This window comes from Culex pipiens, chromosome 3 (assembly GCF_016801865.2).
Source record: "Culex pipiens pallens isolate TS chromosome 3, TS_CPP_V2, whole genome shotgun sequence".
NCBI classification, from domain to species: domain Eukaryota; kingdom Metazoa; phylum Arthropoda; class Insecta; order Diptera; family Culicidae; genus Culex; species Culex pipiens.
In genome coordinates, this window is record NC_068939.1 from 68,085,933 (window position 1) to 68,107,608 (window position 21,676).

Genomic DNA, 21,676 nt, shown 5'->3' on the forward strand with positions numbered 1-21,676 from the left:
TGAGTTTTTGGGGTTAAAAATTCGAAAAACTGGTCAAAAATGGTCAAAATCATAACTTTTTCAAAAAACTTTTTTGTAAAATTCTGATAACTCGTGAAGAATACATGCAAACCCCTTATGTCTATATATCATTTTTTTTTTGTCTGCTCTACAATTTTGTAGAACATTGTTACACTCTAAAATGTAACCCTGCAAAGTTAGAAAAAACACGTAATTTTAAAATGAAAAATTTTGTTCTAAATGAAAAAAAAATATCCTTCTGGGTTATTTCAGATTCGAAAAGTACATAAAATTTCCCATAAAATGACATGTCTCACGATTTTTGACAGTTGAGTAACGGGAAATGGCAGCGATTTTAAAACTATTTTTTTACTTTTTTTGATGAAAAATACGTTTTTTCGGAATTTTGAGTACGCCATCAAATTGGGCGTCTAATTTTACACAAAAGTCCCTTTGACACCAAATTTCTATCTCTTCACGGTTGCGAGCTACAAATCACTGAAAAACGTGTCTTAGTAAAAAACCAGAAAAATGAAAGGGGTCGTACCGCCCCACCGTCACGAAATATCGAAAAATGGACCTCGGATTCGTGATCAGGAACCAAAATAACCCCTTAGAGCAAAGTTTCACGAAAATCGAAGAGGGGTCGGGGCAACTTTTTCCGATTTCGTGTGAGTTGGTGGAGAATTACCCAAATGTTAATAATGGCAAGAAGAGTGCTTGGCGTAATCTAACCTAAAGCACTCTCCAGGATCCCTTCAAAAGATTGGCTGCGCTAGGGTTTGATAAGATTAGATTAGATTAGAAATAAAATCCATTTCCGGTTTTGGTAGAGAATTGCTCAGGTTGTTTTAAATAATTTTGCAATCAAAGAAATAGATTTAATGTGTTTGAAAACTGTTGACAGTAGCATGGATGTTATGTTATTTTGTGATATTTTTTGTTTCAAAAATATGTAAATAAGGTTTGAAAATTAAAATTTAGTTCTATTTTCCTTCCTTTGATCGTGATCAAATTTCAGCTTATAAGAAACAAAAAAACGTGCTCCAATTTTGTGGGTTTGTCGAATATGTTGGGTGACTGTGTGCCTCAAACATATTGGTAATACATTTCATGACAAATACTGCCCGTTACAATGGTTTGCTTGTTCGTAAGGCGAAATATTAATTTCTCTGCAAAATTTACATTTGATCCCCCCTCACGTTTTATGAGCCCTAGCGTTCTGATGATTTATTAGTTTCCTGTGGTGTTATGGTGGTACTCGTTATCGAAATTTGAGAAGACTTTGGTTCAATGTTTACAAAATGAAATATTCTTCCTGGTGGTTTTTTTTTAGAGTCGACATATCTACTACTCCTCTTTAGGGTGCCTGAATGAGTCTTGAAAATAAGGATGGGGTGTAACAACTTAAAATGGTTTGTAACAATTTTGGTTTAAATAGTTTTTTTGAAATTTTTAAGGATTTTTTTGAATATTTTTTTTGAGTGCAAAAAAATATATAATTTTAGTTAATATGATAAAATATTAGTCCCAAAGCAATTCCTAATAAATAATGCTGACGCTTCACGCTTGACAGCGAGGAATTCCCCTCGATCTCATAACTTACTTTACACACAACTGTATGTATGTTGCGGGTGTTTCCTTTTCATAACACAGCTGTGGTCCTTGATAGTGACAAAAAAACTAATTTCCATGTTTAGTCGAATGCAGCACGCGAACAGTACTGGCCGTACTTCACTCTAGGTCAGGATTACCCTCGCACTATCGCGCGGAGGTTCGTGTTGGTGACTCACTTTTGAGCCGTTTTAAGACGCGAAACTTATTAAAGAAATCATATCGCAAAGTGACCGAGCGCGCGCGCGTGCTATCCGCGATAAAACAGTTTATGGAAAGCGTTTTATGCAAATGAGACTAGCCCGTTGGATTCAGTTGACGTTCAGTACTTTGTTTCGTTGAACGGTTTTTAGACTTTGTCGAGTGCAGTTGCAAGTTTTAAACCGCGAAAATGCATCGGTTAAAGGTGATAACATTTTTACTGCAATTTTTAGTGGTAATTGTGGGCACAAATGGTGAATCTATACTGCCGTGTCGTTTCACTGAATCTGTGAATATTACTAGTGGTGAATACAATGCAACTGATCGGACCATCTTTCACGATGGTGTTTTGTATAGAGAGGAAAACTATGCAACTATTAACTACACTGTGATTAGTTATAACAAAACAGATACGGACGACTACATTCGAGGATGTGTTTGTCAGGTGGCGAATTGTGTTTGGTTGTGTTGTTACACATTTTCCGATGTTGATGGCCATCCAAGGTGTGATGATTCTGAGTATAACGAAATCGAAGTACCTTTCGAAGATGAGAACAGCGAGACACGCATGGTGAACTTAACGAGTTTGGAAAATATTTTCGTGGTCATTCGATACTCCGAAGATTATGTGTTTGATGCAGCACCCGATGAATGGCTGATGAACAGTGTTAGTATTTTGAATTTGAAAAAAAAGCCTGTCAATGATGCTGATTATGTTTTTCGTCACAAATTTCAGACCGGTTATGTTTTGTCTTTGGACGAAAAAACGCCTATTCAACAGAACGATTATTGTGTGGAGTCGGATGGATACCTACTTTTTCCGTTAACCCCTGATCCACTAGATGAGGTTCTACAGAAAACGATAGGTAGGGACATTCCTAAGGATATGTTTTCAGAAGGACGCAAGATTTTTATCCTTAGCAAAACAAAATTTGATTGTCTAGATACTCTTTAGTATAAAGACTTCAATCAGAAAAATCTCAATAATTTTGGAATTGTTTTTTTTTAATCGGCGATCGATCGAACCGAAAACAGTACTTGTTACAAAATGCTGTAGCGTCCTTTTGCGAACTTACCAAAGTTTTTTAATTTATTTTGTAGATATTCCATTTCATCATGCTTCAATATTTCTTTCACATAGAACAATGCAATTTTAGTGTGTAGATAACAGTATTAAATAGCTAATTTCAGAGTTCTGTTAAGTGATAATATATGATCACAAGGGTTACAAGGGTTACAAAATACGATTTATGAAATGTCAATGTATGTTTTTGTTTAGAAAATGGATAATATGTTAGGTGGATAGGAACCACTGTTTATTTCATAATTCGTCATTACCATATTTTTGACGCATAAAAATAGTGATTAACCTTGTATAAATAAAAATAATCGCGCTATATGCAAATAATAAAAAAATGTTTGGTTGACTATTCAGCGCATTGTTTTTCTAAAATAGATTGGTTACTAGATTGGTATCAAATTGGATCCAAACGCCATATGATAATTTTGATATACAACGATCAATGTCATGTCACAAAACCAAATCAAATATTTTTTTTAATTTTTGGGTGGATTGTCCTGCAATTAAAAATGTATACAGTAGTGAAACATGCACGTGTGACACCCTTGACAAAAAATCTTTTGGGCAAGTTGTCGCACTTGCAGGGAGTGTCAGGATAGCACGATCAGATTGGAACTACGTTGATTGTTTTATCGTTTTTTTGTTGAATCTCAGGATTTAAATTGAATCCGGATCTTTGAAGATCAAGAGGTGAGGCTTTGCAACTTACACAACTTGCTTTAGAAAAATCTTCTAAGAGTTTTAATGAATTTATCATTTTATTGCTTTCGTTTAATACGGTGTATATTGCTTATGAGCTAACATAACTTCTCACTCAGGTCTCCAGACAAGGAGGCCAGAAAAAATTACCACAAGCAGAAAACAATTTTTTGGATTATTTTAGGCATCTTGACAATTTTGGACGATTTTTTTTATGAACCCATTGATACCAGACGCGGAAAATCGCGAAAACTAATATTATCATACACAAATGACTTTTTTAAATCTCTAATAACTTTTCTGGAATTAAAACTAGATTTCCTTCCGATGTTTAGAATAAAGTATTGGATTTACTTTTATGGTTTTTCTGAAAGAGCACACGATTTTAAACTAAACTGCATCATTAACTCAAAAAACTCTAAATGCAGATGGGACATTTATGCGAACATGTACAGAGTAGTGTATTAAATTTCCTTTGAAAATCTCACTAATATTAGATTGAAAACAGCACCACCTGCTGATAAAATCGTTGACAAGCTTGATTTCCCATACAAACATCACCGTTGAGTTTCAATGGGTAAATGTTGAATAAATTGGCTCATATTTGGCTTTAAGGCTTAACATAGCCAGGGAACAATATTCAGCTTGAGGAGCTAGGTTTTGAACGAAAGTCCCATATTTTGGACATGGACACCCTACTCCATTTATCTGTAACAAAAATGACTTTTTGGCGGGCATTCAGGGGTTTGTTCCGGTGGGCATACTGAGCCTAAATCCCAAATATGAGCTTGATTGGAAGTAACAGGAGCTGGCGCTCCGCCCTTTAATTTTAAATGGGATTTAACCCGTAAAAAAAGATTTTTTTCAAAAATGTCACTTTTTGAGGCATTTTGGCCACCAATGCGTTTACCAAAAACATCACTGGCGTGTAGGCCAGATCCTTGCGCATCTTTTGGTATATATAAAATTGAAGTTTGGAGCATCCTGGAGATCGGTACAGACCTTCAAAGTTTGGCATTTTTTTGAAAAATCGCCAGTTATGTTTTTGGTAAACGCATTGGTGGCCAAAATGCCTCAAAAAGTGACATTTTTGAAAAAATCTTTTTTTACGGGTTAAATCCCATTTAAAATTGAAGAGCGGAGCGCCAGCTCCTGTTACGTCTAATCAAGCTCATATTTGGGATTTAGGCTCAGTATGCCCACCGGAACAAACCCCTGAATTTTCAATTCAATTCAATTCGGTTTTATTTGTGAATAATCCAAGTAACAATGAGTTCATTTAGGTATATAACAGAGTTTTGGTGTTCCTTTCAGCTGTGTTTTACATCGTAATTCAATCGAAAAATTATTACTTATAACTATGGAATTGACAAGAGTAAGAAAAAGTTTTCAAAAAACTTACAGAAAGTGCAATGGGAAAAGGATAGATAAAGAGAAAGCTTAAAACTAGATCACAGACAAAAATAATCAATTATAGATGTGCTTGATCATCAGCTCCCCGAGGGCCAGAAATTGCTCCGCCTTGTTACGGCAGCTCCGAAACCGCGTCATCATCTCCCCCGCGAGAGCAAAGAACTCCGGCAGGGTAAAGAGATCTTCCCCGGTGACTCCTTGCTGGGCCGCATCGCCGCTACCGGCAGCGACCACGCTGGCAAACGAACGCCCCCATCCAGGAGGGATCGCTGGGTTGTCCGCTGGAACCGTAGGCTGTCCAGCTGTAGGAACGGCTGCGCTCGTACTTCGCTGTGGAGGGTGGGCTTTCTTCTTCCTCTTTTCCTGCTCTTCGAGGTAGGCCTTGCGCGCGACGCATCCGCGGTAATTGCCGGTATGGTTGCCGTCACAGTTCGCGCACTTTACGCGCGGCTTGGTTTGTTCTGCCTTGTCCCCCAAGTCCGCCTTTCGTGGCAGTGCGCACGCCTCGGAGAGGTGTGATTCACCGCACTTCACGCAGCGGGGCCGGAGGTTGCAGTTCCGCGAGCCGTGGCCGAATTTCTGGCAACGGTGGCATTGCGCTACGTCCGTCGGGTTCTTGGAGTAAAACCGCCAGTTTACCCAAAAACCGTCCAATGTTTTAGTCCGCCGCAGGTCTTGGATCTTGACGGTGCCGCGGTCGAAGTACAACAGGTACAGAGTGTGCACACCCGTGACCGTTGTCTTGCGCGAGAGCACTTTAATCTCCCGCGGTTTTATTCCGGCGTTCGAGAGGTGTCGCTTCAGGTCGGCGATCGGACGGTCTTGGTAACCCTGCAAGACGACCTTAACAGGGGGCTTCTCTGGGTCGTATGTGTAGAAGTTGAAGTTGCTACGCTTCAGTTCTTCAAGCACCAGGTCGAAATCTTTTTTGCTCAGTGTAATCACTTGCACTGCCGACTTACCGATTTTCAGACAATATCCGAGGCCTTCCAGCAACTCGTCAACATCGTCCGCCAACGTGTCCAAAACAAAAATTGGAGGTGGTCTACGTTCCGCTGGAGAGTTGTTCTTTTTTGACGTCGGCACTTTTTTCCGTGCACGACCATCATCGTCGTCGTCGTCGTCGGTAGTGCTGCTACCGTCGGTGTTGTTGTTGTTGTTTTCTTCATCGTCGCTCAGCATCTGGAACTCGTTCCTGATGGGGATGTTGGCGGATGTTGATGTGCCACTGGTCGTGGCACCGGAGGTACCGGAACGGGTTCGCACTGGTGATCTCGGAACATATCCGGGATGTAGTAACTTTTTGTCGATTCCTTCTGCGCTCACGCTCCCCTGCGCGATGGCGGTCGATACGGCGTTGGTTTGTTTACCTTTTTGCACACGGCCGGTAGACGAACTTCGCGGGTTTTTCGAGGCCGCACTCGAACTGCCACGGCCACGGCCGGCCCTTGGCATGCTGGTGGAGCAAACTCGCGGCTAATCACGGTAAATTACGGCGAAAAATTTCGAAAAAACGATGGAGCACTGAGCACTTGACTGCTGCTTGCACTCGTGCGTACACGGAGGTGAACAAACCCCTGAATGCCCGCCAAAAAGTCATTTTTGTTACACTCTAGTGACTACGCTCTAAATCCCTTCTAAGTGGTTTATAGCAAAATTATTGTCAAGAATAATCATTTTTTCAAACGTTTACCAATTTAAATTCAGTGAAAAAAATAGCTGAGTATATCAAATCCCATGCATTCTGAAGGCATCATTTTTATTATTCTTTTCAATTTTCCATGACAGAGTTCCGAAAAAAAACAAGTCAATATAGGGGAAAGTGTAACAAGCTTAGGAAATGCTCGTTATAAAGCATAAGCATAAGCATAAGCATAGGTGCCCACCCGCAGTTGCTACTCCGTTATTGACCAGGACCTCCAGAAGTTACATCCACGAGCCGTGGAAGATAAGTGGGTGCTATCTTTCCTCGCTTCGCAACTTCTCAAAGGCCCCTATCATGCTGATCAATACCGGCGCCGGCCACGACCAGTGGTAGGGTCACGGGGAAGTGGATGGGAATGTTAGTCCGATACTTGAGTGATAGAGACCGCCCAATCGACTGCTTCTCCGACAAAGTATCACATGAGTTTTGAGGGGTTAGTAAGATGGGTATGAGGTCAGGATTCACGAGTGGCAGTGATGTGACCATGAGCATTTTGTTTATCGGTTGAAAATTTTAAATCTTAGGCAGCCGGCTGCGGAAAGATAAATAATTGATTATTTAAAAAAGTTTTTTAATCGAACGCGTGCCAACCGAGCAGTAGTGCTATGGGCTGGACTTATCAGTATATTTTTACTGTTTGTACAATTTAGATTACGCGAGCAAATTTCAAAAATAATAAATCAAAGACGCTTTACTCTTCATACAATCGGTAGTTTGATGAGTTAATAAATTGTTACGATCAACGAATATAAACGAAAAGAAAACAGGACACCACGATTGTAATGAAATTAAAACAATAACTTAAACGAACTAAACCGGCGGCGTGCCTTCCAATCAACGATGATAAAAGAAGGACTTATGAAAAATAAAATATCAAGTAAAAGGGCTTCGAAAAACACGTTGCAGAGTAACCGCGAGGTCCCGCTACTCACAATCGAGTCAAAAAATTCAAAAACGCGTGCTAATGGTCTATCCTAAATGTCAGCGTGTCTTTCGATAAACGATTCTATAGAAATGAGTTTTTCACCGGAAAATTTAACAAATTATTTGGGTTGTATCCATCTATTGGTACAGTTGACAGACTAACGAAACGACAGCAAAATGAGCAAGAACGCGTGTACTGAATTCTTAAATAATGACCCTATAACGATTTTTTTCAATAAGATTTGGATTTATCGACCGATTCTGTAGATTTTACGCGGTTTTAAATATTTATTGGGCTAAATATGAAAAAAAGAACAGATAAACTCATTCACACACTCATACACCCATGAAATAATTTACTTTTGTATACCTCAACATTATAGCGAGCAAGATTTTTAAATTCGACTTGAAATTATAATGAAACTATAATGAAAACAGCCATACACACACCCACACACACACACACACACTCGTTTCCATCTCTCCATCAAAAACTCAACCACGTGCATTCCGCTCTCACCAACACTGACACAAGGACGAAACACACAAAATAAAACAGAACGCTCTCACCCGAATCACAGCTTTGCACACAGTCGCCTCTCGATCGCTGCCGCTGCTCCCCACTGAGCGACAGGTTGGCGTAGAATCGTCATTTTTCCATGACAGAGTTCCGAAAAAAACAAATCAATATAGGGGAAAAAGGGGCAAGTGTAACATGCTAAGGAAATGCTCGTTATAACCCATTAAAAAAGTTGAAAAATCTGTCGAATTTTTTTATGATCATCTTATTCCAAGTCTTGACTAAGAATTTGATAGAACAAGTTTAAAAAAAATCCTGTTTTTTAATGTAAAAAATTGATTTTAACATTTTTGATTTTCCGTACGTTCTACTCAACAAGTGGGGCAAGACGAACAACCCGTTGAGGCAAGAGGAACAAGGCATGAAACAACATGTTAATTTGCTAACAATTGTACTGTTATCACTTAGATACATCAGATTAGAATGTATTTGAAACGTTTCTTTCATTTTTGGATTAAATAATAATATTTTACTAAAAATTTGATCGTTTTCACGAAAAAAAATAATTACTTAGGTGATAAATAGTAAATTTTCATAATATCACAATATTTTGTAGTACAATTTTTTTTAACAATTGTTTATCAGTTTTTAAGTACTTTTATGTATTTATTTACCAATAAAATATGTTGTTGCAGCAATTAGACATTTTTCCATACTAAAAATCTATATGGTACACTTGCCCCACCTGAACAAGATTTTTTAAAAGCTCTCAACAAAAATAACCAAAAAATAAATCATACATTATAACAGGTGCAAGGGACACTACTAATCTAGGAAAAAAAGCATTTTGATAAAATGAGCCTAAAAACGAACCCTAAGCCTTATTTTGTACTTTACAAATATTATAAGAAAACAAAGGTTTTGAAAAAAACTTAATTAAATCTTATGCCCGTGGCGTTTGCGTCGTTTTGGCGGTTATGTGGTAGTAGAATCAGTTAATTGCATTGCTAGCAACAATTTCTCATACTGGAAATAATCAAAATTGTAAAAATTACGGCCGTACGGGCGATTGTTCCTATTGCCCCATATGGTCGTATTGCCCCACCTTCCCCTACCGTATCCGGTAATTCGTAATTAATTAATTGAGTAATTGAGGGTATTCACTGTATGTAATTCATAGCAGGCTTTGAAAACAACAAAACATGGTCTGTTTGATAAATTGATAAAATAACATATTTACCAAAATCAGAAACGTGTTCTGGAAATTACATGAAAATAACTGTAATTGCAATTCCGATGTAAAACTACTTACTTTTTCTGTCATTCTCGAATAAAGAAACAGCCTAGTTCAACAAAAACAGTACTGAAAAGTTCTTTTGAGAATCCATTTGAGTGCTTAAAAAATTTAACTTTTCAGCACACGTATAGACAAGAAATAATTTTCAATACTTTTGATACGCCTACATGCAAAAAAAATCATAAAATTAAAGGGTGTTTTCAGTTTTGCAAAAAATGTTTTATTCAACTCGTTGCAAAGCGTATTCAGCTTATTTATCAACTAGAGAGCCTTTATGGAGAGGTAAAATGATGGTCAAAACAGGGTTCGCTAAACATTATTTTGAGCATAACAAATTTTGAGAAACTAACAATAATAAGTCCCGGCAACGACACCTGTTGAAAAAAAGTTAATTTCGTTTATTTACCTTTGAGGTTAAGCTCAAAGCTTTTCTCCTTTATGTACGACTCTTATGGTGTTGATGATCTGTTTTGGTAGAATTGGTTGAATTATCAATTGTCAATTCCTAGGCAACCTTGTCAATTCCTAGGCAACCTGAACTAGAAAACCATCATACATGACAAAATCCAGTCTGCAATCCGCCAATTGGGTCTTAAAATGAAGCTTAGATTGCTGATATTTTTGTTTACAGCGATAAAGCTTATTTTTCTGAGTACAATGACCCTTTGTACGACCACAAAGAGTTTAAAATGGATTTTGAACCAATTTTGAAAAATTATCCTCGCGGTCCTTCTTGACAGAAAAGCTCCTACTTGACAGCTCGTTCCAAGGGGACCATAGTTGATCCATCGAAAAATTGTTGTCTTGTCAATATATATTTTTTGCATTAAAATGAAAAAAAGTGATCAGACATTGTTTTTAATCGTGTTTTTTACCGTTATACTTAAAAATTTACATAGGGCTTAGTACCCAATTTCATCGCAAAGTTTGATGATCTGGAACACTATCGTGGGATATTTTTAGATATGATGTCCACAAAAATGTTAAAATGGACTTAACCACATGTTAATGAATTAAGTGATGTAAAAAAATTCTATGCCCGAAAAAGCAACATTACCCCACTTTTTTGCTTGCTTTCGTCACCAATTTTGAGGTAGTCCTAACAATTTGTTCCTAATTCGTAAATACCTTTAAAGGAAATTCCTCCTGAAAAAAAAGGAATCCATCATGCAAATTAACTCTCCCACACTGACCCCAACCAACAATTTCCTTTCCTAGTGGTGTTAATTACAAACAAAGCAATGATGGACACCATCACCACCACCCACTTGGAAGACCGGCCCAAAGATAAGCCCCGGTGACGAACTCAGTCGCATATCCGTCAGTCCAACTGTAGTCAGTCAGTATCTGGCGCGAGCTTCGTGCGTTTCGCTGAGTGTCTGTGATTTTGAGTTTAGCTTGTTTGGGCGTTGCCCCATTTCCTCGATCAATTTTGGAGGGAAATCGCGATCAGCCAGCGCCGGTGGTCATCCGAATGGTCTACGTCCGGTGTCGGAACGTGAATTTCTCCGAGTTTCGGGAAGGTTGCTGGATTTGTGTAAACAATATCGGCTGGAGCACAAAGCAGCGAGGGGTGTTGATAAATAAATAAATTTCTGTATTGTGGTTGTGGTTCTAAGAGCGTCAAACCCGTGGAAGATGATGGTCGGCAGGTGCCAAAGCGATTAGTGGCCGTGGCAGGGGTGTTGGCGCGCGTGTGGCGAATTGATATTTTTAGGTCGATTAGTTCGCGGCGGTCACTTTAGGGACGAAAGTGTTCTGCGAAATTTCAAATCGACGGTGGATTTCGACGGGAGTGCACGTGTGCGGTCCGCGAGTACGGTTGACGAGTTTTCACGAGTACGATGACGAATTTGCTCAAGTTGTCGTTATCAGTGCGCCTTTGGGTCGTAGTCTTGTGTTTTGCTGTAGATAGTCTTGGCCAGCGGCAGCTGCCTTGTGAGTTCCGTGACTCAGTGAACATAAGCGGGGGGACGGTTGACGCGCAAAGCAATATCCACCATGACGGTATCAAGTACGAACCGAGGCATTACGCGCTGATAAGCTACGACTACGCGGGGTTCGACACCAGGGTTGAAGTTCCCGTTGCTTACGCGCGGGGTTGCATCTGCCAGCTGCGGAGTTGTGTCCGGTTGTGCTGTCCCGTGGGGCAGTGGCTGGCCAGTGATGGGAACACCTCGGCTTGTGTGGACAGTGACGGGCCGTTTAGGGTGCGTGTCAACGTAAGCACCACTAGTGGGGAGGTGCAAAGTGTGAATCTGCTCGAGGAGCCCAAATTTGGAGTCGTTCATCAGAAGCCATGCGCGGGGATGTTCCCGGAAGCGCTGGACGAGTGGAGTGTTGACGATGTAAGTTGATAGGGGGGCTCGTTCGCACAGAAGAGTTTGAGAAATTCTACGAAAAAATTGAAGAGTACGTCATGTTTCAAAATATTGCCCCTTGTGCCACAGGGCTTGATGTTTCTTGGGAAACTGAAAGTTATCAACATGAACTAAAAAGCTTTCTTTTATTCAAGGCAATTAACATAGCTGATGTAATTATCAGTTCCAAGAACCGCTAAAAGTGGGAAAAATGCAAAAAATAGATAAAAATAGGCTTCAGGACAAAAATGCTGCCAATGATTGAAGAATCGGCTACATTTCCATTTTTGTCAAAATCAACATTTTTGCTCCAGTTTTGGTCCTCTCCGCTGTTTCAATGCTTCTAAACATTGAATTTCAATAAAATAGTGATTCATTTTGGCTGCCGATGTGAACACCTTACAAAAGGCTATAGGTCATACTAGTGGACAAAAATTTAGTGACGAATACTAAAATGTGTTTTTTTTTCGAAATACTTGAATTGACGTCATAGCTGAATTTTCAAAAAAGGCGGAGTATGCACAGCGTTCCAGAATCAAATTTAGCTTGTATTATGATTGTTTGGCGATCGTTCGATTTCTTTGGAAAATGGTGTGTTTTTACAGTCATGCCTCGGTTTTGCACTGCCCCGGTTTTAATTCGATCAGCTGTTTCGTTTAAGTTAGGAGCGGCCGTGGCTGACTGGTTACGGTGATTGCTTAGTAAGCGAATGGTTCTGGGTTTGATTACCATCTGCTCCCAACGAGAAAGTTAAGAACACATCAATTTGAAATGATGAATATGAACGAAAAATCAAAGTCGCTCGAGGCGGGGTTCGATCCTCCGTCCTTTGGATTGGTAAGCAAAAATGCTAACCACTAGGCCATGACGACTTGGTGAGAGTGGACTGGAATTAGGAATACTGTTACAAAGAGCGAGTTGTGGCGCTATAACCACGGCAAATAGTGTCCAGGGCATTCGTGGAAATACATTGTCCCATCCCAGAGGGTCCCGGAGTACCAAACCTTCTTAGCATGGTGCTCCCAACGAATACAACCAAATCTCGGAGCATATGGTGGTGTGTCCCCACGCTTCTTCCTCCCCTGTCGATTCTGAATTGTGTTGTTGTTCGAACACTCTGTGCTCAAAATCAACCCACTTCAAACGAATCATGTCTCTGCGATACGGCTTTACGCAGTATGCCTGGCCGCTTTAACGCTTGTGATGTTTCAATGCATTCTAATGCAATGGCGCACTACAAATGTTAATGAATGACAAGAAGAGTGCTAGGCGTCATCTAACCTAAGGCACTCTCCAGGATCCCTTCGAAAGATTTGCTGCGCTAGGGTCTGATCATAGATTAGATTAGATTAGATTAGATCAGCTGTTTCGTTTAAGCACGGCCCACTGCTTAACTAAAGCAAAGAGCTTACGGGACATGCGAGACATTGGCTATAATCCTATGAAAAATCATCCAAACTTCAAAAAAAAAAAAAGTGTTTCAGTTATAATAATATGAAAATTTTCACAAAAACATGTATTTTTCATGTATTTTGAAAATGCGATGTTTTTCGAAAAATACTCAAAATTATTGCTATTGCAATATGGGTATCAAGTCATCAGGGTTTTTCCAAACATTTCGAAAATAATAAAACATTTTTTTATATACTCAAAATTTTCACATAACTACGTTTTTTGAAAAAAATAAAAAAAATCAATGTTTACAATGTGGGTATCAAGTGATCGGGATTTTTTATACATTTCGAAGGTAAAATCACAATTTATTTAAAATACGACGACACGAATGTTATGCAATGGTAAAGTGTCTTTGATAAAACTAATAATAATAATTAAAAATACTAAAAATTCTCATAAAACTATGTATTCAGTTTTTACATTCATGATTTTTTAAACATTTGTTAAGTAATAACACACATTTTTAAAATGCTCAAAATTTTCACAAAACTACGTCTTTTCGAAAAAACACCCATTTTTTTTAGTTTAGATCGGGAATTTTTCATACATTTCGATAGAAATATTTTTGTTTGAAAATACTCATAATTTTTAAAAAACTACGTAGTTTGAACAAATAATCGAAATATATAATGTATATATTTTCGAAAATTTTCGAACAACCACAATTCATATTGTATTGTAAAAACTAATATATTTATCAAAATACGTAGTTCTGTGAAAATTTTAAGTATTTAAAAAAAATATTACTTTCGAAATGTATAAAAATATCTCAATCATTTGATATCTTTTTTGTGAAAATGATATATGTAGTAATTTTTCAAAAATATGTGAACATTGTGAAAATTTGGAATATTTTCAAAAAAAAAAAAAAACGTCATTGCTTTCGAAATGTATGAAAAAAATCCCGATCATTTGATACCCATATTGTAAAACACTAAAATTTTGAGCAAGCATATCTAAAAATTCCACCATTTTTAATTTTTTGACATTGAAAATTAGTCCATTATTTGCTAGGAAATCGACACTTGAATATTCGACGTTATTTGGGTTACAATCAGAAAAGCATTTTTCCAATTTGTTTTATATTTCTTTCAGAGAATGTGTCTCAGCAAATATTTGTCCAATCATGAATTTCTTTGAAGCAAAATCTTTGGAAGATTTTTTTCGCTGCGAAAAAATATTTGCTTATTTGATGGCTAGAGGGTGACGATTCTCGAGATTTTCAATTTCCCGGGAATCGAGAGTTGAATTTGGCCATTTCCCGGGAATTCCCGGGTTCCGGGAGTTTTTTTTGACTATGCCAATCGTGCCAAAAATTTAAAATGAATTCAGTTACAAAATTTAAGTAGCCTCATCATTTTGAGGAACTTTAAAATATTTACGAATCTTAATTTGCACTGAGTGATTTTTCAAAAGTTGCACAAACTTGTAATTAGATTTTTGTAAAAAAAATAGCTTATTTCCCAGTATCGGGAATTTTGCAATATAATAAACAACGACTTAAATCACACTTTAGGTAGGTGTTTACTAATATTCCTTCCGTTCCCCAAAGGATAGCTTAGACCCGGCAAGGACCCCCTTATGCCCTGGGTAGTATTACACACTCATCAAAAGATGAAGACATGGTATCTAACGTGTTGGATTATTATTCCGGATGAGGGTCTAATACAACCACACCAAACAGTGGGATAAGCGTTGTGGAGCCATCCGTTGATAGGGCGTCCTAAAATGCTAATGCTAATGCTTATAATAAACAACGACTCAAATAAAAAAAAAAAAAATGTAATTTTTAAAGGTAACTGTAGATATTCATTGAAATAGTAGTTTATGCAACAAGTTGCAATAAGTGGATTTATTCAGCACTAAAAGTTCATTTATCCAACGAGGTTCACCGAGTTGGATAAATACGAAGAGTGCTGAAAAAATCAAGTTTTGCAACGAGTTCCATACAACATTTTTTGCAATTCCGAAAAACACCCATTGAGTGAAATTTTAAGTCAAATTTTCATGTATTTTGTCAATAAATCGTTTAAATAAAAAAAAATGTTGAAAAGTGTTACTTTTCGAAACAAGTGCTGAAAAGTTCAACTTTTCAGCACCAATTTCAGTGCTGAAAAGTAGAACTTTTCAGCATTTATTTAGAAAAGTGTTGCTATTCGATTCTGTTATTTTTGGTACAGAAAAGTAGGCTATTTCGTCGTTCAAGAATGACAGGAAAAGTAAGTAGTTTCATGACGGAATTGCAAAAACATTTACAGTTATCAGGAAAACCCAAATGTTCACAAAAAAACTAGATTATGAGGATTGCTATGCTCGAGAGAAGATATGGAAATTAATCTCAACATGAAAAAGCTTTTCCCTCTTAGGTGTAACTGCTAAATATATTTTAAGGTAAATTTTGGGGTCCACATTTTTTTGGCTTCTCTCAATTATAGTTATTGGAATTTTTGACAAGTTAAAATTTACACTTTCTGAATAAGAAGATGAGATAACCATTGGTTTATACGAACTTGAGGATTACGATAGAAATTTTCACAAGCTTACCTTCCTTGTTATGACCAGCTCTCAACACTAGGGTGTAATATGGTTGTATGGAAAAAAAATAAAATTGTCCAACTCTAATGAGCACAGCAACTTTTCAGTTCCTTTTGGGGTCATAACAACTCCCCTAAGTTTGGGAACGATTGGTTTAGTCCTCACTTTGCGCAAAGCGATTCAATTTTCTTTCGCTTTGCGCAAAGTGAGGACTAAACCAATCAATCCCAAACTTTGGGGAGTTGTTTAGGACCCCAAAAGGAACTGAAAAAATGCTGTGCTGGAAAATAGATTTTGATACAGTGAAACCTCTTTTCACGCGATGCGTTACGTTTTTCTAATTTGTCGATTTCTCTGGAATGACGCAACATTTTTGCAATGTTTTAAAAGCAATTTGTAGGTTTTGTTCAGATCTACAAAACGCTTTTCGGAGCTTGCAAAAATATTGCATGGTTTAAGAGAAATCTACGAAACAAAAAGCGTAACGCCGCCGCGTTAAAAGAGGTATCTCTGTATTACACCTGCCTTGAAAAACTAATTAAACAAAAATAAACCAAAAGATATAAAAAAATGCGAAAATGTTGTAAAAATCTCAAAAAAAATCTTGAAATATAATTCCATATCAAAACTCAATTCAAGATATCTTGAAAAAAGACAAGATCAAATTGCTCAAGCTTTCAGACTCTAACGTGCGAACGATTCACCACAAAAAAAAAATGTTACACCTGTCTGAACTGCTTTGCGTTTTTGCTCCCGCAGTTTGGTTCACTGCAATTTATGGGCGAAAGCATTCCGCAGAACGAGTACTGTCTGAATGTGGAAAACAGTTCCGGTGAGCCAGCGCTGTACTTTTGCCCCATCACCCATGAGGCCGCATCGGTTACTATGAAAATTGGTAGGTATATTGTTTAAAATATGAACTTTTTGTGAAATTCGGTGTAAATTCTATTTTCAATTCAATGATTACTGACAACTCCTGAAAAATGCATTCATTCGCATTCCTTCTTTCACAAAAGTTTATCCAACTAATCATCCCAAACCATTTCAGGAATCATCATTTCCATCCCCTTCCTGCTGGCAACCCTGCTCATCTATGCGTGCCTGCCGGAGCTGCGAAACATCCACGGCAAATCGTTGATTTGCTATGTTTTCTCGCTGACCTGCGCTTATCTGGTGATTCTGCACCTGAACATGGGCTGGGGCTTCATTCCGTGTAAGGTGGTGGGCTATCTGTTCTACTTTTGGGTTCTGGTGAGCTTCTTCTGGCTGAACGTGATGTGCTTCGACATCTTCTGGACGTTCAGCAGCGGAGTGGTGATCAAGAACGAACGCCGGAGATTCTGGTACTACTCGTTGTACGCCTGGGGCTCGGCGTTTGCGCTAACAAGTATGCTGCTGCTCATCGAGAAAACGGACCTGCTGCCCGAGCACCTCAGACCAAACATTGGAATCAGCAGATGCTTTATCAACAGTAATTAGTGAAATTATTTCAACCTTGCGAAATGAAACTAACAAATTTATACAATTCCAGGTGAAAAAATTATCGAGTTTGTCTACTTTTACCTTATAATACTGCTCATAGTGGTCCTCAACGTGTATTTCTTCATCGTAACCGCGGTTCGGATCATCCGAATCCAGCGAGCTACGGACGCTGTGCTGAAGCAGGACTCCCGGCGGCACAGCAAGTTTGAGAAGGATCGCTACCGGTTCAGTCTGTACTTGCGGCTGTTTGTCGTGATGGGAGTCACGTGGACGTTCGAGCTGATCTCGTGGGCCGTCGGGGAGAACGGATATCTGTTCTACGTGACCGACGTTTGCAACTGTCTGCTCGGGGTGATCATCTTCTTTTTGTTCGTGTGGAAGAAGAAGGTTCGACAGCTGGCGCTGAAAAGGTAAGCAATGCAAAAATATCATCCCATCATGTTGATCGTTGGTTCAAAGTTTTAAATCTATGGTTGATTAAATAGCAATACCTTGATCATTTTTTTTTCAAGGGGGTTCAATGTTCACATTTGATTAATGGACCTTATGAACAAAAAATTAGCCTTTTTGTTTTAATTTATTTTTTCATTTACAAATAATATTTATGGTTGTGATGGTTCAAGCAAACCTCTTATGTTTATAAATCAAATTTTTTGTAATTGTCTGCTCTACAACTTTGTACAACTCAACATTGTTATACTCTGAAAAATAACCCTGAAAAGTTAGAAAACACACAAAATTTAAAAATAAATAAAAATGTTCTAAATAAAAAATGACCCTTCTGGGTTAATGTAGTTTTGAAAAGTACATTAAATTTCCCTCATAATTACATGTAACGGAAAACGGCAGGGTATTAAGAACTTTTTTAGTGTTTTTTTCGATGAAAAATATCTTTTTCGGAAATTTGAGTACGCCATTTATTTGGGCATTCAATTTTACATAAAAGTCCCTTTGACCCCAAAGATGCTGTAAGATGCTTTTTGGGCTAAATTTTCGATAATTTTTTTTACATCGTGAGGCCGTTGCAAATATTTTTCAAAGTTTATGTTAAGGTTCCTTGATCGAAACAATTAGACCCGTATTTTTTTGTTTGGCCATTAGGGTGACCTACGCCGTGTTAGGGTGGTCCGAAAAATGGCAAGTTTTGTCGATTTTCGCAAAAACCACTTTTTTCAAAAAATCATATCTCCGCGCCATTTCATCCGATTTTAGTTGCGAATTTCAATTACGAAAATTTTGGTACCCTAACATGTATAAGTCAACGCTGAAATTTTGAAATTATCGCAGTTTTAGTGAAAAAAGTTGATTTTTTCCCGTTTTCGTCATTTTTCCATTTTAGCGCGTGGCGCGTCGAAAAACCCAGTTTTTAATTTCAAAAAATCGTATCTCAGAGTATTTAAAACATAACTTCACTTCAAATTTTCTGAGGAATCTGTTAAAAATATTTTCAGACATGGGCTCTTTGGTCCCGAGACCTTCAAAACAGCATTTTAAGTTTTCATACGACCTTTTCAAATGTTAAGCTAGATTTTTGGAACTTCTTACTATTTTTCCCAAATAGCCAAACTAATCACCTTTCTTTTGCGCCTAAGACAGCTAAAATCGGATGAAATGGCGCGGAGATATTTTTTGAAAAAAGTGTTTTTTGCGAAATCGACGAAAATTGCCATTTTTCGGACCACCCTAACACGGCGTAGGTCACCCTAATGGCCAAACAAAAAAGTACGGGTCTAATTATTTCGGCCAAGGAACCCCCAGAAAACTTTTTTTTCGAATCATGCTGTTTTCGTGGGGAATTGCTGATCTCGTGACTGAACATGCGAAAAATAAGGTGTTTTTCAATAATTTGCAGTCTGAAAAGGTGATGAGATGGAAATTTTGGGTCAAAGGGACTTTTATGTAAAATCGAATGTCCAAAATAATGGCGTACTCAAATTGAATGAGAATCAATGGGAATCTCACTTTTGGGAATATTTTGATAGAATTTTTTTTTAAAAGATTAGAAAATTTCGCAAAGGTTTCATTTTTTAACATTGAAAATCGGACCAATATTTTCCGAGATCTCGTTAATTGAAATTACAGGCTAGTGGTGGCAATTAGGAATAATAATTTTCATCGATTCGAAGAGATTTTTTTTCTAGCTCTTCAATTTTTTTTCAAGGGGTGCTTTTTTCAAGAAGTTTTTTCTAAATTAAAAAAAAACCAAAAAAAAAATAATTTTTTTAACCTAAAAGTAGCAAATACTTGAAATCGGTTCATTTTACAAAAAAAATTGGAGTTCTTTTCGTTTGAAAATTTAATTTTGCCTCAAAAATGATTATTAGTAATATTTTTGTCCAGGTTTTCATACGTTTTTTTTCGAAAATTCGTATCTTGTAAACCAGATTTCTAATGCCGATATCTTAGCGACTAAAGGTCCGATTTTCAATGTTAAAATATGAAACATTCGTGAAATTTTCTGATCATTTCGAAAAAAATATTTTCATTTTTTTTAAATCAAGACTAACATTTCAAAAGGGCCAAACATTCCGTATTACGCCTTTTTGAAATGTTAGTCTTGATAAAAAAAAATTAATTTTTTTTTTTTTCGAAAGGATGACAAAATTTCACGAAAGTTTCATATTTTAACAATGAAAATCGGTCCATTAGTTGCTGAGATATCGACATTAGAAAATGGTAAGTTGTTTGGGAGAGACTTAGAAAACATTTTTTTTTGTTTTTAAACCCATAGCATGGCAATACCTCAGCAACTAATGATCGTATCTACAAAGCTGAAAAAAGCAAAATATATAGAATTTTCTCAGCTTTTCTAAAATATATTTTTTTAAAGTGGGCAAACATTTAAAAAAGTGAATAACTGCTAGTATTTTCAAAAAAAAAATACCTGAAAATGGCTATAACTTGAAAACGGTGCACTAAATCAAATTTCACTAAATCAGTATTGATTTAAAAATTCATAAGGCCGTTGCAAATATTTTTCAAAGTTTATGTCGCCCCCCCTTGAAATTGGTCTGAAAAATCAGGGGGCAAAAAAATATTTTTTCAAAAAAAAAAAAAATCAAAATTTCCATGAAATTAGAAGTTTAATCAACTGAGAACAATCTAAAATGATTTTTTCTGCATTGATAATCATATTTATCATGTTTGGGCTTATTTAAAAATGTTTTTAATTTTTATAATTTTCGAATGTACAGCACCGCAAAATTTTATTTTTCGCCATTTTTTTTGTCAATACTTAGATATTTTGGAAACTTATGATGGCAAAACAACTGGACAGATGTATAATGCATTTTAAAACACTTTTTTCATTAAAATGTTGAAACCATAGCTCGTAATTTCAATTTTTATACTTTTTTATTTTTTTGCACCCCCCTCGACTTTGGTCAGAGTCGAGGGACATAAACTTCAAAAAATATTTGCAACGGACTAACTCGGTCAAATATTTTTGCCCATTCTGGAAATTTCAGAAAAGTTGGCATTTGATGTCCTCTAAAACATATCAGAAAATAAAAAAATAAAAATAGTGTTTTTTTTTTGCAAATAAAGTTTTAGTGACAAAAAGTTAAATTAAAAATCACCATTTTTTTTACCGTGTATCATTTTTTTCAGTGTAGTCCTTATCCATACCTACAACTTTGCCGAAGACACCAAATCGATCAAAAAATTCCTTTCAAAGATACAGATTTTCGAATTTTCATAAATCATTTTTGTATGGACAGCTGCCAAATTTGTATGGAAAATTATATGGACAAACTAATGATGCAAAATGGCTTCTTTGGGCTAATCGAAGGCACCAAAAAAGTTTCAGCCGGAATAAAAAATATTAAAATTAAAATTAAAGAAAAAAGCCCAATTTCGTAGAGAATTGCTCTACTTGAATAAGATTAGAGCAAAAAAAAAAAAAACTTGACAAAAATGTTAAATTTAAGTCATGATAAAATATGAAATTTTGAGCTAATCAACATACATGAAAACTCAATCTGCAGAACTTTCCTCTAATATTTCACCCCCGCTTCCATTTGACAGAATAGGAACCCCACACGCACTTAGCCGAACCAAGTCGACGACGCTCAACACGACGAGTTCTACGTGTACCGCCACCGCAAGCGCAGCCGCCGCAGCAACCACGAGGGAAGGCGCAATTCCCCTGAACCGTACAACGTCCAGTGATTCACAGGCATAGTTCGCGCACACGTGTCCGGATGAAAGTAGTGCTCTCTCTCTCTCCGTGCGAGGGGACGTATGTGCCATATACTAAGAGGGATATTTGTGATTCTTATGTATGTACTAGCGGGTAATGCCAAATAATGCTTTTGACTGCTTTAAGATGTTTTTGTAGTTTTCTTTTTGTGTGAAATTTCCTGGACATTTAAAACAACAGTAACAAGGA

The 21,676-nt window shown here is 37.2% G+C and overlaps 2 protein-coding genes across 4 annotated transcripts in view; both read left to right on the forward strand.

Annotated features, from left to right (window-relative positions):
• Positions 1-21,676, forward strand: part of LOC120424651 (G-protein coupled receptor Mth2-like) — a 34,127-nt gene that overhangs the window by 6,182 nt on the left and 6,269 nt on the right. The gene's annotated exons all lie outside the window — the stretch shown is intronic.
• Positions 1,755-21,612, forward strand: LOC120424650 (G-protein coupled receptor Mth2-like). Of its 3 annotated transcripts, none has more exons than XM_039588822.2 (5): positions 1,755-2,482; positions 2,552-2,681; positions 16,853-17,275; positions 17,336-17,696; positions 21,313-21,612. In XM_039588822.2, exons 1-5 carry the CDS (start codon positions 2,006-2,008, stop codon positions 21,467-21,469), a joined length of 1,548 nt encoding a protein of 515 aa, XP_039444756.1. In that variant the 5' UTR covers positions 1,755-2,005; the 3' UTR covers positions 21,470-21,612. The 3 variants fall into 3 exon arrangements, with proteins under 3 accessions (XP_039444756.1, XP_039444757.1, XP_039444755.1); XM_039588823.2 differs by lacking the exons at positions 1,755-2,482; positions 2,552-2,681 and adding exons at positions 10,768-11,802; positions 16,564-16,699 and having other exon boundaries at positions 21,318-21,612; XM_039588821.2 differs by lacking the exons at positions 1,755-2,482; positions 2,552-2,681 and adding exons at positions 10,779-11,802; positions 16,564-16,699.